This window comes from Scatophagus argus, chromosome 15, assembly GCF_020382885.2.
Source record: "Scatophagus argus isolate fScaArg1 chromosome 15, fScaArg1.pri, whole genome shotgun sequence".
Taxonomy (NCBI): Eukaryota; Metazoa; Chordata; class Actinopteri; family Scatophagidae; genus Scatophagus; species Scatophagus argus.
Window position 1 is genome coordinate 19,894,339 of NC_058507.1, and position 18,039 is coordinate 19,912,377.

Here is an 18,039-nt window from a genome sequence, read left to right on the forward strand (position 1 = left end):
TACCTCCTAACATGTTATGAGCATCTATGCAGTTAAGCAGCGCATTAACAGAATATCTAAGCTGTTGAGAAACCTCTTTATTCTGCTCTGGAGCAGCTCAGCAGAAGCAACTGAACTTGGGACTACAGAATAGGAGGTGTACAGGCACAGCTAGTACAGTACTGTCTGCATATATAAATAAAAAATAAGGTCCATATTTCTCTTATACACCTCTTGTCTATGAGAGAGATAGAGGAAGGAGAAATGTCAAACAGAACTCTGATATGGCACACGTTATGACATCCACACAATGACATCTGATTTTTAAAGTTAATCAGACTGAAAAGGGTGGAAGGTGACGTGACAAAGGAAAGACATGCCCCACTTCTTAATAACCATCTGTTAGCGTATCTGCAAACAGTACTCTCCAATAACGCAAGTATTTGATATATTTTATGTTACATGCACAAAAATATGATCAATTAATAAAAAGTTAAAAGCCTATTATTGTGTTGCGAGGACGAATTCATCGCATTAGTATGAGCTGAACAATAAAACACATAAGCTCTCCATGATTAATGACGATAGAGGGTGAGAAGGCTGTTTATCGTGCCTCCGTCGAACTCCAGAGCACTTCTGTTTGTTTGTTTTTTCCTCTCTTAGGACTTAGGATCTCTCAGTCTGTCCACTATTGCCTTCAAAGGTTTCTCCACCCTCCTTCCCTCCCTCCCTCCCTCCCTCCCTCTCAGAGTCAGTCCTCAGCAGTGAGGACCTCCACAGCTTCCAGAAGGTGCAGGGCCAGGCTGTACTGGGCGTGGTTCTCTGGGAGGATTTCAATCAGACGGCCGACCAGCCTGCTGGTCTGCGACAGGGGGACCAGGGGGCACCGCAGCTCACTGGGGTCCTGCACACAACATATCATTTATATATAAATGGTACTGGACAGAAATGGACCCTACACGTGTCTCCCCCTCCCTTATTGTTCCTTCATTATTCCTGTATTCAAGGTCTTTGTGGATCCACTTTTTTAAGGTGTCAGACTGTGTCTAAATTTTTGCCATCCAATCAGGTCAGACTGGACCAGGTTTTACTATCTTAGGTCTGCATGTTAGTAAGTCTAAGAACTGAGTGGATATTCTCTTTGTATGTGGCACGTCATAATCACAGTGGAGGACAACACTTGAAGAAATGAGTAGAGTAAATAAAAACTGCATTTATTACAACAATATTTTTTTTGGAATGTTATTAAATTGGTTTGATTTGCTGGTTTGGTTACAGAATATGTTATAGTCAGTGCAGGAGGTGAAAACGGAACCTTATTTTCTTTTTTTTAAATAATAAGTCTTTGAAGCAAGCAGACAAATTCATTTTGGAATTAACTTCTATGACTTTGGGTTTGTTCTTGGGACATTATTATTACCATATTTCCTCCAATAGTGTTTTGGGGCTTTGTTTATCTCAACTGCAGAGAGTATCAGGCTTATATCACAGACAGATCTTTATTTCTAATTCTCCCTGATATGTCTGGCCTCCTTGTTTTCTGATCTGTTACCATTTGCCCTGTTAGATTTTCATTACTGCATTATGCTGTTAACACAAACTGAACTTCATTTTATTGTGAAATATTTGCAGGAACATGTGTATAATTCAGTGACTTGCAAGGTTCTATTAAGAAACTCCAAGTGTAGCTACTGCCATCTTGTGGCACTTTTATGTTACTACAAACAACAATCAACACACACACACACACACACACACATTCCCAAAGTGACTGAAACAGGCCAATAACACTTTAAATGAGTAATGCAGGACAACAAGTGTTGACAAATGACATAATTATAATGTTGAGCATATTAAATAAATAAAGCAGTGGAAATGCACATGCTTAATTGGTTTGCACATTATTTAAAAGGTAACAGGAGCTTATCCACCCTTGTTTTTTCCGCTGGGTCTGTACTGTTTTTTTTTTGTCTCTGTTTTTTGATGTATGCTGAAAATGTATGCTGCCATGGTTGGCCTTCTCTATTGGGACATGTTTTTTTTTTAATATGTAATTATTATTATTTTAATTATTTTCAATCAGGTCCAATTTTTCAAAGGTCTGTTCACTCCTGACTGTGTGAGGTCCTTCTGAAAACTGAGTTACGCTTGTCATGCTGAAGCGATTTTTCCAGTGGTGCATTTCAGAGAGGACTTGTAAGCTGTTTCGTCTTCCGGTCTGGTTAATTATTTACAAAATCACTATGGAAAAACTAGTAAAGTTTTTCAGTATTCTACTGGCTGTAAATAGTACATAAATGCATGATGGAAATCAGCATGTAGCTTCTAGGACCCTATGACTGAAAGGTCTCCTGTTTGTTTTCTCACCATAGCCTTGAGCCACGTGCAGAGGGTCGGGGGCAGGCGGGCCAGCAGCTCCATGGCAGCCTGAGTCTGGCTCTGGCTGTGCAGCAGCGAGTAGCTCATCCTCTGGCCAGTCAGCACCAGCAGCTGAGAGCCCAGCACATCCTTGTCTTCCACCTCTAACATCACCTGAGTGGTAAGACACAAAACCACACACTCAGGAAAAAAAAGGTCACAGAGTAAAACACTTATCGAGTACTGCGGTCGGCATAAAAGCGGTCGTACCTCTTCAGCCCGGGAGTCCAGGCCCTGGTTGTAGAGCTCGCAGACGAGGTGCCGTCTCAGGATGTCGGCGTTGACTTGCAGCAGGTGGCCCAGCTCCAGACACAGCGAGGGCCACCAGTCAGCCTTGGGGCCACTGGAGGGAAGAGGAAGCGACGTGGTGCCAGACGCTGACCCGGATGAATCATCTATAGCCTGCACCCATCCAGTCAGCACCCGGAGGAGGAACTGAGACAGAGCAGAAATGATGGAAACACAGATGAGGTGGTGGGTATAAAGAGTGAAGAGTAGATAAGATGAGAAGAGTGAAACCATTTGTTTCAATATCTTCACTTTTTGATTGATTTTTTTTAGATATAAATCCACCTCTCACCTCTTGCCGTTGTGAGACCAGGCCTGGGTCCATGTCTCCGCTGGGCATCAGTTGGATGGTTGTTAGATCTCTGAAGAAAGCATTCTTACCCTGAACACACACACAGAGAACATAAATGTATGTGGTAGCTACTGAGTGTCTAAAGCCTTGTAGATGTTTAACTTGTTCACAGCCAGCAAGATTGTGTGTGTGTTTCTCAGTATGTCCTTTCACCTTGCTATCAAACAGGCTGAGTGGTTTGACCTTCACATTGAAGGTCATAGCAGCATGTAGCAGGGAGGCTAACAGGCAGTGGTGTTGCACCAGGGGGTAGTGGACACCTTTCTGCTCCAGGGCGAGGTCAGCTATGGACGCAGGACCCTCCGCTCCATACCACGCCTCCTCCACTGACAGCTCCGGGGCAGAAACCTCCTCCACCGCTGCGTCCGCCTGCATGACAAAGGAACAGAAGAGATGATGAGGAGAAAGATCGAGCGCTCGTGACGGATATGTGGCTAATTACCTCTGACAACAGTTCGACCACAACACAGCAAGATAATAATGATAATGATGTTTATGATATGAAGGAGAAAACTATACAGCACATGCAGGGCCCCTGCAGATACCTGAACACAGGCCTAGTGGGGATGACTGAGAGGTGATGCCAACCCTTCATATTTTGACATAAATCTAATAATTTTGGAGATATATGCAGACTCAGAATGGCTGCACTTGTGCAAAGATTTGCAGTTTTGCATTAACACAGCCCGGTGCAGAATGCAACACATGCAGTACAGCAGTGCAGCCGTGTACTGCTGCAGCTTTACCGTAGAGAATGATGTCTGTGAGGAGGTTGACACCAGAAGGCTGTGTTCACATCACAAAAGTATCCCTGTTCATGTCACAGTTTTAAATGCAGGATTTGTGTCATGCCAGTGAGTGTGGAAACATGAAGCCTCCAGTAAACAGCATTTGTATATGCATATTTTCTGGGGGTTTTTTTAATTAATGAGAACAATTTTCAGAAATTGGAACCATATTTTGTGGAGAAAACATATCAGACACAAATCACTATAGTGAGTGCTGTCACATGTCTGGAGGGGATCTTTAAGTACACTATAGCTAATAAATCAAATGCATATGAAGCATAGGTGGGGTTAGTAGTGCTAATGTTTCTCCATGCCTTTTCCCAGAAATTCTTTACTTACATAGTAATTTATAAAAGACAAAGGGCATTGATTTTTAACCAATACTCCAGTCACCTCCATGAGGATCTGCAGCAGCTGGACACAGCAGGCCAGGAAAGTCGTCACGGCTTTGTCTCCCATCCCGACATCCTGCGTGAAGGAAACATCCTCCATTAATATATGCACCTTAATACTTTAACTGCGATACCTGACAATGCTAGTATCATACTGGTATCATATATTTGAATCTAGGATGATGTCAAACTTAAACTGAAACAGATACTTACCCGTCGACATAAGCGATCTTTAGGTGCTTTCCCCACCTGGAAAAAAAAAGAAAATAAAAAGTTGAAACATTTTAGATATTGCCTTACAAACTTACATACTTGGCCTGCTGTATGGAGTCTGTGCATGACTTACTTTCTCCATGAGGAAGGCTGCTGCTGACAAACGCTTGACAATGAACGTACTCCACATCATTGTTGAAATACCTGTGAGAGTGATTCAAAGAAGCTATCCAATAACACACCAATAACTCTTCGGATGGCAGTGATTTACAGCAAGGATGTTCGTACACACAAACATACTATTAGCTTAACTTATTAGATATTATATATCTATCTATCTATAAAGTATTTATATGCACCGTACAAAAAGCCAGTCAGCCCCTCACCTAGTTGGATATGTGGACTGGAGACCAGCTTCAAATGTTCCACAGCCCAGCATAAGTAACGACCCTCCTAGGAAGAGAAATCAGATGTGAGTCCAGGTTCAAGAACAAAGGCGACGGGTTCTTTGTCGTCCATGTTCCTTGGATTTATGAAAAACACCTTTTCTCTTGGTGAATTGGCTCAACGAAGCAAGTTGTGATAATAGCAGAAAAAAAACTGAATCCAGCAGTAAGACAAAATTGATGTTTAAAGATATTTGAACTATATTTATCTTAAACAAAAATATGTATGTTTGAATACGCACCTCAGTGTCTTTGTTCCACTGCACGACATATTCCCAGCAGCAGTGGGCGAAGAGCAAGTCAGGTGAGAGGGAGTGTGGGAACCTCTGACACACTGCCACCAACAGCTCTGGAACGTACAGTAAGCAGGGTCTTAGATGGAACCGAATTTAGGGTATAAAGAGATTCCATGGAACAACCTTTACTGTGATGGTCATAACTTTGCACAAGCAATATTGTATTAACTCTACAAAACAAACAGATTGCGGGGCTGTGTGTCCAACACATGGACGTAGTGGAATCAATAAGCAGGTTCCCAAGCACCAGCCATGTAAAATGTTGTTTGATCTAACATGACTCTAGTGGAAACACGAGGCCCAGTCTGAAGCAGCTCTTGATCACTTGCAGCCCCAACTGGCTGATTGTCCCCAACAGTCAATGGTTGTGTACGACACAGCAGTCAATAAAACAGGTTTTTCAAAAATTGTGAATCGCTTTAACCACAAAAAGCACAGCTAAAGCTCTAATATATTATCCACATTTACGCATGCCGAAGCCAAAACTCTAGACACAGTTGCTGTCTAGAGCTCATTCCTGCAGCTACAGATATTCCTCAGTCCTGACCTGCTGTCCTGTCTGTGCCCTCTTGGCTCTTCTCCTTCTGCTCCTCCTTTCTTTCTTCTCCTGGGTTCTCGTCTTGTTTGACATCTTCCTCTTTGTCTTCTTTCTTTCGCACAATTTCCTTAAGTCGCTCAGGGGCCAAATTTTGCCTGAAGACCCACTTGGAGACACTGTCGGCAATGCCACCTTTGAAGACAGATGTGAAAAGAAACAAAAAATAACAAGAATCTGTGTTATTTAGCCACAGGAAATAAACAGGAAAAAAGTTTAAAAAAAGATCCTGTATATTCCTCTTCCTTACAGCCTACCTGTGCCTCCTTCTAGTAGTGTTTTGATGGAGCACTGTGTTGCAGCACCCCCTGCTGCTCCAGGAGGAGGAGGCACAAACAGCAGAGTCTGCAGCACCAACACATCCTCTAGCTGGCGAACGCACACCACCCACTGCTCCAGCTCTAGGGACACGGCCTCCCATTCTGACTGCAACTGTCACACACACACACAGAAACAGAAAATACCCTGAGCCAGTGAGTGTGCTTTTAGGAACTGATACTGCTCCCAATAGAGAAAGACTTCTAGAGTTTCACTTTTTGGCAACGGCGTGTGCGTGAAACTTCTTCTACCTTGCTGTCAGCCCGGCTCGCGATGCTAGCCTTAGCAGCACGGTGAGCAACAAAGGCAGCCAGCAAAGCGGCGGCAGCATTGTGGGACTGGATGCAGGTGCTGCGAACTTGCTGCCACCAGGGTGAGATAGACTGGGGGTCCCATGACTCCTCAACTGCACCTGAAGAGGAGGAAGAAGAAGAAGAGGGGAGGGGGGGGGGTACGACGATGACTCTCCTCTCATCATTCTTTTCCATGAACTCCCATTGGCTAACAGGGAAACCGACACTTGTACGAAGACGTGAGCACAACCTCAACACAAGCACGTACCTTTCATGTTGCTGAGGGCGATGAGCAGTGCGTGTAAGTTTTTAACAGTGTCTTGTGGTTTCTGTAGCATCTCCTTCTCTCTTTGCAGCCATACACTTAGCAGAAGAGACTGAATGACAGAGCAAGTGTGAAAATGATATATTAGTGAAAAACATTTATTTAGAATGGTGGCAATACTAAAATAATAATAATAATAATAATAATAATAATAATAATAATAATAATAATAATAATCCTAAAATATCTATTTGCTATATCTATTCTGCTTTTACAGGGCAACAAAAACATAATTTTAAATGAATAACTTAAATGAATAACTACATTACTTTTGTCTACTGGCTTTTGACAGTTTATTAAGTATTTTCAGCCATCTTACCAGTAGCTGCTGTGGACTGATGCCAGCCTGCTGCAGTGTGTCACACACTTTGTGAAGTGGGCTTTTTTCACAAAGACAACCCCAGAACATAAAGTTCCCTGTAAAGAATACACAATAGCAAAGCATTATTCTTATTTGTGCGTTCTTATTTGTGTATTCTTATTCTGGATTTGTGTGGTGTGGTGCTCTATGTCAGGTATCATGGAGATTTTTTTCCCTCTGCGTTCTCAAGCTTTCTTGTGGCTTGTGCTAATTTCACACATTCCCCATTTCTTTAATGCATATACATACACCACAGGTGTTAATGCATCAAGGCGTTTAATGTGCATACATATGCTGCCATACCTAGCTGATTCCAATCAGCCTCCGACACGCGGATCACCCTCAACTCCCCCTCCTCAGTGCACTGCATTTGGGAGAGAAAGGCTTGGGCAGGCAGGGGTGTGTCAGGCGAATCCTGGGCAAAGGAAACACTTGGTCTCGAGGTGAGCTCAGCGTAGCGTTGTAAGGTGGGACCAACACGGGACAATTCATCTTCCAAACCTTCAAGGGAGTCCTGGAGGGTGGGAGAACACTTTGTGTTTGCTGTAGACTTATGAGGAATAATAAGGTTTAATGTGACCACCCGTGTTAATTAATGCAGTATTACAATTGGAAAATGTTTATGGGATTAGGATTAACCAATTTTAGAACCCGTCAGCTGTCAATATGATTATGATTATGATTGTGATTAGCTTTTGGGGGGATGGCCCATGTTTCGGGGCTACTGGTATAGCTACAGGATATTCAGAACATATAACATATAACAGAACATGTACCAAGAAATCTAAGCAAAATTCTACAAATACACTATATAGACAAAAGTATCCAGACCTCTTTATGGGCTCTTTTTCAAGGCTCAGACTTCGCCCCTTACTTCCAGTGAAGGGAAATCTTAATGCTTCAGCATACCAAGACATTTTGGTCAATGCTATGCTTCCAAATTTGTGGCAATAGTTTGGGGAAGGCCCTTTTCTATTCCAGCATGAGTAAGGTCCATGAAGACATGGCTGGGTGAGTTTGGTGTGGAAGAACTTGACTGACAGAGCCCTCAATCTCAATCCCATCCAACACCTGAAGTGGAATGGAGAGCCACACTTTTTGTCCAACATCAGTGTCTGACCTCACATGCTCTACTGCATGAATGGGCAAAAATTCCCACAAAAACAGCCCTGAATCCTGTGGAAAGCATTCCCAGAGGAGTGGAAGTTGTTACAGCTGCAAAGCTGTCTGTGTGATCAGAATGCAGTGCCATTACAACTGTCAGGTGTCGCAATACTTTTGTCAATATGGTGAAGCCAGAATATGTCAGTTGCAAAGTCTTGTACCTTGCCTACAGATTTTGCATACACATTGTTTGTTTGTGTTTGTGTGCGTGTGTGTGTGTGGTTCTTCTCACATTTTCAGAGTGTGTCTCTATGTTTGCTGCAGAATGCAGGTGCTGAATATCTTTGTAAAGCTGAAGCAATTTTAGTTGTGAAGAGCAGAAATGAAGTAATGGTGTATCCACTTCCTCAGGGTCTGCAATGCAGAAATACAGAAGCTTAGATAAAGAGAGAAAAAGCACTGATACATACATATACAACATTAGACATTTCCAGTTCTTTACATTATTGGCATTTGCGAGAGCAAATAGTTAAAAAAAAAATTGCTCATGACACTTTTGTGACAGTTTTAATATAAGAATTGAGCCTTCTGTGTATTGAGAAAAGAGTTCTGTAGCAACATTTTAAGTGCATATGGAAAAACAAGTCAATGAATTTGAAACTTCATTCAGGCAAATGTTTCTTAATCAAGGATAAAGATAATTTATTTGTCCCTGTGCAACACTGGGTTACACAACAATATACAATATACAAAGGTTAAGAATAGCATAGGATGGGGTGGTTGAATGGCCGAAAGGTGCCTTGGGAAGTGATCATCTCAAAAAATCTGCTGCTCTAAATCCTGTGCCTCATTCTCAAGCTTTCTCCACCAACACACAACAGACTGGAAAAAAGGGAAATCTATCCAACACTAATTTTATATGTTAGAACAGAACAATAGGCTTTCTTCTTAATAATAAACAAATTCTTTACCTTGTTGCTTCAGACTGTCATTTAAGGCGCATGTGATGTTAATAAGACATGAGACAGGAGCATTCTTATTTGACAGCAGAGATTCCAGAGCCTGAAAAGAAGTGCGAAGACAGCAGTTACAAATGTGACTTTTACGGCTGCAGACAACTTGCCTCCCTGTTGGTGTGTGCTGTGCCTTTGGTTTTACCTGCTTCTTAATGGCAGGGTGTTTGATATCCAGCATCACGCTTTTGGCTTCGCTCTCCAAGATTTCTGAAAAACATGTAAAAAACATAAAAGCATGATAGAAAAACAAACCAGACATTCACACATATTTTATCTCATACACTTGGATCTACATGTATCTCTTACCAGGGTCCACATCTCTGCTCCTTAGTATAGTAGTGAGTTTCTTTAACAGGTGCATATCTTTGGCTCGTTCGCTTTTCTTGTCACTGACATGGCGACAACACAGAAAGATGGACTTTAGATGGACTGCTGGAAGCCCTCATTAAAAGGCTGTCTTTAACAGTTTGCTTCTTAAAGACAAGGTGAAAAAAGTAAATGATGACAGTCCAGTTTACATTTAATTCCCTTAGCAAATATGTATAATATTCCATCAAAAATGCAAACTGATCTACAGCATCTTTGTGGTTAATGTTTGTGTGTGTTTTTCTGTCTGTGTACCAACCTGAGGGCCAGGTGGAAGGGGATGTTCACTGTCCGCAACGCTCCTGTGATGGGATCCAGCAGACACACCTGCTGGGTGTGGAACTGATAGCCCTGACTGGTCACACTGTTCACTCCCATCAAACGGTAGCCAGCATACAGCAACCTGTAAGTGCACAGAATGACAGAATGATATGTGTGTGCTATTCTCCTGTCTGTATATCTTGTTACCGTGTGTCGAGTATATGCTACTGTTGTAAGTATGAAGATTAACATGTGCTGCTTTGTTTATGAAGACAAAGCTATAAGAACAAGCTAACAGGTTCATTTTGATGGCACATTTTTATACCTGCAGTGTTTGCCCACAGTGAAGGCGCCGACTCGCGGCCCCCGCTGCATCGCCCACACCTCCAGGATACCCCTGCGGGGGGCGTAGATAACCAGAAACAGAGCATGGCGTCTGGGCAGTGAGGCGGAGGGGGATAACTCCCGATCGCCTCGCTCCTCTGCAACCTGCAGCCAACCCAGCTGAGCATCTCTGTAACCTGCAGGTAAATGAATGAATTACATTAGATGAACACAGTATGCAACACTGACTGCATGACTTGAGATAACAAACTATGTTTTTTACTCTGGGACAAAAAGAATAATTAACACATGAGGTCAGTTCTCTGTCGGACCAGTCAAGTTTTTCCACACCAAGCTCATCCAACCATGTCTTTATAGACTTTGCTTTGTGCACTGGGGCACAGTCATGCTGGAATAGAAAAGAGCCTTCCCCAAACTGTTGCCACAGAGTTGGAAGCATAGCATTGACTGGGTTTGCTGAAGCATTAAGATTTCCCTTCGATGAAAGTAAGGAGCTCCACACCACACCTGAATTCAATAATGAAGAGATGTGTCCCAATACTTGTTTCTAGATAGTGTATTTAATGGTTAACACAATGTTATTTAGGTACTTGAGCCATGACAGGTATGTGAAACATGGTCACTCAATTCTGAATAGAGACAAGAAAAAGGAAATTTATAAGCAGGATACAAAAGCTCTTTCTTAGCACAGCTCTGTGCTTAACTTTTTCAATTCTTTCCAAAACCTCTATATTATTCACATCTTAGTACTTGTACTTAGCAATTTTGTCTACTTTCTTCTCACCTTTCCACATCCGAATAGAAATGCCCCTGGCCAAGTCAAGCAGCGTGACTCGACCAAAGTCATCCGTCACTCCTGCCAGCGTGTTGCAAGGGGACAGACAGATGGACTCGCCATGGCGACGAGAGTCTGGGAGGCCGAATCTGGACGGGAAAGGTCAGATTTAAGAGAAAGAACGACAAAGGACATCAACAAGCTTCATATTGCCAACACCAATATGGCACAACAGGGGACTGTTACATTTGTGCTGAGACATCATGACTGATACCTGATACTCAAAGGTGTTGCAGGTTCAACCTTGGGCTTCTGTTTCTGAACAACCTCCTCTTCATTCTTGTTCTTGTTCCAACCTAACCATCCACTGAGAGGAAAAGAGCGAGAGAGAGAGAGCAGTGAAATGATGAAAAACATAAAATGACAAATCCATGTGAGCATAAGAGAGGTGATTAAAAAAAGGAGGTGACTGACAGCATACGCTCAAGATGCGCTAGAAAGAGAGTGAAAGGAAATTCAAGGGAAGATGAAAACAAACTGCCCGTGTGTATGATTTAAGATAGCACTGAGCAGAGAACAAGCAATAATTCAGCGTATTGACTGGACTGCTTTTACAAAGTCCACCAGATTAAGATGTTTATTTATGGGTTTCATCCCACTCCTTTGGTATTATTACTCAATGATTTTTACCCACCTGCCAACTTTTATCTCAGTTGCGGTATGCTTAAGATAAGTCCTATTATGTGTGGTAAATTACTGTCAATTTATAAAGACAATCTTTATACACACATGAAAGCTTGGTTTCACACACACACGCACACCACCAACCACACCTGGCAGCACTGAAGAGGGCTGAGGTGAGTTTACTGGCTACAGCCATTGCCACATGGGAGAGCAGAGGCTGGGAGCTTCCCTAAAGACAAGCAGAGAGAAACAACAAACAGCTCAATAGTCTACATAAACTTCTTACTGTCCTGCTCTGTCAGTTGCAGGTAATTTTCATCACTTGTGCAGGTACAAAATACCAAACATGAATGTCATTCTTATTGGAGATTAACAGCCTGGCTTGCTCCATCTCTCTCTCACTCTCACTCACCTCTACCGCATAGTAAAAGCCCGTGTATGGCCCACCTCCCACAGTGACATACTGGCTCATGGCAGGCGGGCTGCCCTTGACAGAAGCATTAAACCCCCCCAGGATGGATGCATTCTTCATCTGGTCAAACACAGACAGCGTCATAATGCCTAATAGCAGTAGAGACGATGAAAGGAACAGCAGGGAGAAACAGAGATGTGACAAAAGACAATGACAGGAATTAGTGAACACAGTTCTCCAATGAAAACCAAGCATTTTATTCTGAACACAACCACCTCTTCTCAGCATATGACTTAACTGCATAAGACTTTAATAAGTCATTAGGATGCATGCAGACAAAAATCTGCAGAACTTCCTGGTGAATACCAGGAAGTTTTTGTGATCAAAATATTGTGAGAATTTCATCAGTAGGTCGTATGTGCAATTAAAAACAATGAGAGAACCCCTCTAATCATTTTTACTATGACACCACCTTACAAAAGGTGGGTAAGAAAGAACCAGCTGTACGAGCAAAAACAATGAATCTTTTAAAAAGAAGAAATGTTTCTTACCCACACTACTGTGGTCCACAATGATGTCCATGTCCTGCAGACCCCACTTCTTATAGGCCAGGGGTGGAGGCTGGATCACATCACTACCTGCTGCTGCCGCTGGATGCAAAGCACAGTTGACATATTATTTCATTACTAAATATTTGCCAAGGGATTTTATCAACTATTTCCCCTTATCTAGATGGAAACACTACACTGTGCTTTAATAGCAACAAGAACTGCTTTAGGCCACAAAGCACATTCACAGGCAGGTGCACACACTTACCCACACACACACGCACACAGCACTGCACTACCAGATGCTCTGAATAACCCTGCTGAAGCTTGGCTATTAACCTTTAAGATTGTATGAGGCTGTATACGAGTGCATGTGTGGCGGTTATGCAGTGGTAGTTGTGTGTATGTCTCCTTAGTACCTGGATGCTTTCTGGCCAACACTATCCACCCAGCCAGCAAGTGAAGAAGACATCTCTAGTCAACACACTCAATCCTGCTACGGTATATATTAAACACAATTACTGTAATATTTAGCACTCCTTGACTCTCCTCACAAGCATAAGCACACATACTAAATACCCCTATTTGGATGGACACAAACACACATGTTCACACACGTTCACACAAGCGACAGTACCTCTCGCAACCTGGTTCCTGCAGGCACGCAGAGACTGAAAGAGGCTGAAGCCATCGACGGTGACCAGAGCAGCAGGGTAAAGGATACTTAATTCTTCATGCTGTGAAAAAATTAGATTCAGATATGGTTGAAAGCTTGGACAACACTAGGAAGAGAATCTTGAGTTTAGAACCAGAGGTCTTATCTATAACTTTTGCATACACACAAAATCGGATTTAAATGTGCACAAAAAAAAAAAAAAAATCAAAGAGGAAATGGGCGTACGAACATTTTGGAAACAGGGGAAATTGCCAACTTAGATGTTAAGCTAATGAACTGGTGTCAGATTGTATAGTGATGGCACTCGCACATTTAATTTCACTTCATATCAATCAGCAATTATAGAGCCATGTTATTATAAATATTCAAAGCAGCAGTGTCATTTGTACTTGTTATTGAAGTGAGCCATAACTATTCCATACCCCCATTCGATCTGAAAAGATATAAGCCAACTAAACCAAACTCCACTTAATATTTCATCATCGCTTTCTAATCATCACATTCTTCACCTCCCAAAGCGTAGAGCACAGATACACCTGAATGGGAGCTGATGAGATAATTATCAGCCATTGTAGAAATCCAAGAAGAACAACAGTTTTTAAGAATATCTTGCCAAAGTCACCACAACAAAACTTAGCATTTTGGCAAATGTCAAACATTTTGTATTTGAAGATCATTTTCATACACAGTTCATAAAAAAAATGTTGTGCATCACCTGCTCGGTTATTCCAGGATGACGAGGAATCTCGTATGTGCGACACTTGAGCCTCAGTACAGGGTCCTCATGCAGCAGCTGGGCCAGGAGCAGAACCCCATTCTGACGAGAAACAATCAGGGTGACTATCTTTAGATCATACTGAATGGTGTCATTTTCTTTTTTGTGCTTCTTATCCGGCCAAACAAACTGTTGTACAAAATCACTGCAGCTCACAAAAAGGAAAGATAATGTTGGACTTGAGCATGACGAGGTACCTCTGTGTAGAAGCGGACATATCCAGAGCTGAAACCCACTACTATACATGTCCAGTCAGGCCGCCCTGTGGAGCTCCTACACGCAATAAAAACAGCTATTACAATATGTATACATACATGTCATGTATACTTCACTTCCACGGACATCTCATCTCTTACCTCTTCTGACTTGCCAGTGGTATACAGATGGTGCTGCTCACACACTCTCTGTTGAGAAAACAAACAAAAAACAGGATGTGGTATCTGTGACTCAGTTTCTCCACTCTATCAAACAACTAGCCCCTTCTCAAGTGACCCTTCTTTACCCTCTGCAGTTTTCACTGTCATTCTAGGGTTCATTTTCTAATTGCCTTTGGTCTTCCAATTTAATATCACCTTCCTTAATCACTTGTTCTTAGATATAACATTCAGCATTTTCTTTCCTCTTCAGGTTGTTCTAGTGCAGTGCTTCTCAATTATTTTCTGTTGCGCCCCCCCCCAGCAAGTAGAAAACAATTCGCGCCCCCCCCCCCACTCTCCGCCGCGACTATAAATAATAGTAATAATAATATGTAATAATATTTCATAATATGTAATAATAGGATGCTAACAATTCTGAAAAATCTCCAGCGGCTTATCAGCATGATTGGGATGTAATGTCTTCAAGTGGGGCCTTAATTTATTTGGCTTCATGCTGTCCGCTGCCAACATTTTTAGACAGTAAACACACCGGTCTGTCGTCTCCCACTGTAGTCACAGTGAAGCCAAGCGCTACATATGCTTCGTCATATTTCCTCGTCTTAGCTTTCGGGTGAGTTACTTTTGTCTCATTATCTTCGTCTCTCTCCGCCTTTCTTCTCATCCCTGTTAAAAATTTCTTCATGTTGTCTCTTAAGGGTTCGTTTACTGCACTTCATATCGCCTGCTCGGTGCAAAAAAGCCGCTACACCATAGAGCTAATACTCCCTGCGCACACTCTGACAATGAGAGCGCCACTGCCAACTACTGTAGGGGATGTGCAATTACACTTTATTCTAGTACGGCAAAAAAAGTATGTTCCCCAGGGTCACACGCGCCCCCCCTGGCATCGCACCGCGCCCCCCCAGGGGGGCGCGCCCCACTATTTGAGAAGCACTGTTCTAGTGTGACTGTTACCCTTCGTCGGCGCTGAGGGTTCCAGTCCAAGACACAGCCAGGGTCATCTCCTCTCTGCCACTGTCATCTGAACGCCACTTTGCTGTAAGAATCAATAAACATTCACAATAATGTAACTCCTCTGTGTGCTTAGTGAGTGACAAGCGTGTGTGTTTGAATATCTGACCTGAGAGAAAGACAGCCTTCTGTTCACGGGCTACGACTAGCAGGTCAGAGCAAGGCGACAGCGACACTACGCAGTCCTGCAGCCAGGGTCCACTCTGCCCTGTGGTCTCCTCCTCCACCTGCGGGGCAAGGTGGAAAGTCAGTGGAAGGGGATCTTTTTCAAATATTGGACAGTATTATTTTCAGCTTTTGCTTTGTGGCAATTTATTAAGGGAATTCTCCTCCAGGTTCTCACATGAATTAAACATTCATTAGACAGACCACAACCTTCCGAATGTTTCAACAAATGCAATACTACAAAATATAGTAATTATGGGACACGTGAGGAAGATTTGAGCAAGCAATAATAACAGATTATTAGTTTCTGCAGGTACTTTGTTAACAACTGAAGTAGAAATGCCAGAAAACAACAACGCATGAATACGGAATGCAAAAGGACAGACGGTTGTGGAAGAAGTGGCCTCCTCTTCCTTGTTGTCACCACTATCCCACGCTGACTCCCAATCGGAGGTGTCCCAGGACAGCTCATTTTCTGTTAGGGAAAAAGGAAATAGAGAAGTTCACTTACAGTTTGTGTTTGTGTTACACCCTGTTGACAGAACAGCTTATACAAAGATCAAGACTTTCAAAGATCTCCCTTTGGCTCAGGTCTTGCTTTCCCAAAGATCATGCATGACCAGACACCTGCTGACATGTTGTTCATATTTCTGATTGCCAACATACTGCAAACATAGCAGAGAACATACAGCAAAGTCCAACAAAAGACCAAAAGTAATTGATTTAACTCTTACAGGGGTGTGGAATTACAGGCTAAAGGCACTGCAGCTCTGTGAATGGAACTGTTAAAGCCATCTGCTAAAAATATTTACTGAACATGTGAACGTGTGAAACACATGAAATGTGTCAAACAAAATAAGAGAGGACAACAGGGGAAGGACTTATAAAGGCTGTGACAGAACAAGTAGCAAAATCCAGGATGAGACCCCATTGCCATGGAGATATATATAATGCAGTATTCCTTGGTACAGTCTGTGTGCGCTGTTTGCTGTCACTTTGCTACAGGACTGGCATAATGACACATTCTAGATGACTAAAAATATCCATCAGAATGAAATGCAGACAATAAACGAATGCAATTGGGAAAGTGTGTGAAATGTACAAGTGGCCTTTTCATGTGTGTATGCTATATCTCTTCTTTTTTTGGAGCACTGTGCAGTGATGTGATCAGGTGCCTCTTGTGGGATGACTCATATCCAAAAGGGCAGGCAGATATCCTTCCCTTTCACTGCCCTGCTGGTACTGTAGAGCAGAACAGCAGCTCTATCCATCACTCACTTTAGGTTTATCATCAAATTAACTGTCTTCAGTACACCAGTTAATGGAATTGATATAAATCTCAAGATGCGAAAAGATTGCTTTGTACCACACCTAAAAAGAACATATCGAACCAAAGAAAACTGCTAGCATTAAGAGGGCGTTTAACTGACGTCGCCCCAAATGGTTTAATTTCTCTAACTCAAATGTATAGCTAAAAAGTATAACGTTAGTTCACAACAACCCAAACCAACGAGTCTTGCAACCATGAGTCGCCTTGCTATAACTTCATTTTGCTATATGCATAGACTTTTAGGTAGCTGCCACTGCTTCGTTTATCAGCTAACTTAATGCTGTGACTGCTTGTTCCAAAACTAGCTAAATGGACTGTTGTCACTTCAGACAGACGCTGTAGCACGCTACAGACATTTATCTGAGTTGTTTAGCTCTTCTCGGTACCTGTTTGATTATTCTCCACTATTGGTTCGGTCTTCTTGCTCTGGAACAAGTAGTCCCTGACCGTTTTGAGCTCTTGGAGCCGACAAAACTCCAATAAGCTGCAGGACATCTCCCTCACGTCCCGTCAGGACTCAAGCAGAGGGAATCAGCCAGTTAGCCTGCTTGCTAACAGTCCAGCTGTGGGAGATCAACGTAGCTTAGTAGTTTGAGTCCGTTTGCAAGTCCTGCTATCCAGTTAACTTTATGACAGCCTGTTCACAGAGAAACTATTTCTTACTTGACTTCAAATGTCCCCTACAAAAACATTAATATGGATCTAGGACTCTTATATCTCCCAACGTTTGCAATTCCCACCCGAGTGCTGTTGTGTTGATGACACACCGTTAGCATAATAACACTGGTGTGCTTCCGGGTTAGAGTTTAGACGGAATTTTCAAAATAAAAGTAAGAATTATGTACTTTCAAATGGAAATTCAGATGATAGGACAAAATAGTAATGACATTTTACAGGCTGTATATAAAGTAAAAGATTTACAGTATGATTTATTGGCAGTGTACAGATGCAGTTTTTTCACCAGAGGGCAGTAGAGGAACACTTTTAGGTGGCTTGCTGGAGCTTGTGCCTCTTTCTTCCCCCACACCTCCTCGGCTCTCACCGAGACTTCAGTTTTCAACTTTAGTTTTCTGTTCGTTGTGGTATATTTTCCATCGTAGTTTAAAAGCATTCAGTAAGCTTCTCTGCAC

General features: G+C 42.4%; 1 protein-coding gene across 2 annotated transcripts; it reads right to left on the reverse strand.

Moving 5' to 3' along the window:
- Positions 1–57: 57 nt before the first annotated feature.
- Positions 58–17,708, reverse strand: rab3gap2 (RAB3 GTPase activating protein subunit 2 (non-catalytic)). Of its 2 annotated transcripts, none has more exons than XM_046412236.1 (35): positions 17,296–17,708; positions 15,966–16,054; positions 15,524–15,641; positions 15,358–15,439; positions 14,383–14,430; positions 14,224–14,299; positions 13,967–14,068; positions 13,213–13,312; positions 12,579–12,677; positions 12,028–12,176; positions 11,765–11,844; positions 11,206–11,298; positions 10,941–11,080; positions 10,137–10,332; positions 9,810–9,953; positions 9,491–9,573; positions 9,327–9,391; positions 9,140–9,230; positions 8,461–8,582; positions 7,368–7,578; positions 7,023–7,120; positions 6,647–6,755; positions 6,337–6,497; positions 6,025–6,199; positions 5,720–5,902; positions 5,119–5,225; positions 4,817–4,883; positions 4,564–4,634; positions 4,431–4,466; positions 4,165–4,293; positions 3,191–3,406; positions 2,978–3,067; positions 2,608–2,832; positions 2,347–2,511; positions 58–883 (listed from the first exon to the last, which is right to left on the reverse strand). In XM_046412236.1, the coding sequence occupies exons 1-35, from the start codon at positions 17,402–17,404 to the stop codon at positions 731–733; spliced, it is 4,182 nt and encodes a 1,393-aa protein (XP_046268192.1). In that variant the 5' UTR covers positions 17,405–17,708; the 3' UTR covers positions 58–730. The 2 variants fall into 2 exon arrangements, with proteins under 2 accessions (XP_046268192.1, XP_046268193.1); XM_046412237.1 differs by having other exon boundaries at positions 4,219–4,293; positions 17,296–17,707.
- Positions 17,709–18,039: the final 331 nt, after the last annotated feature.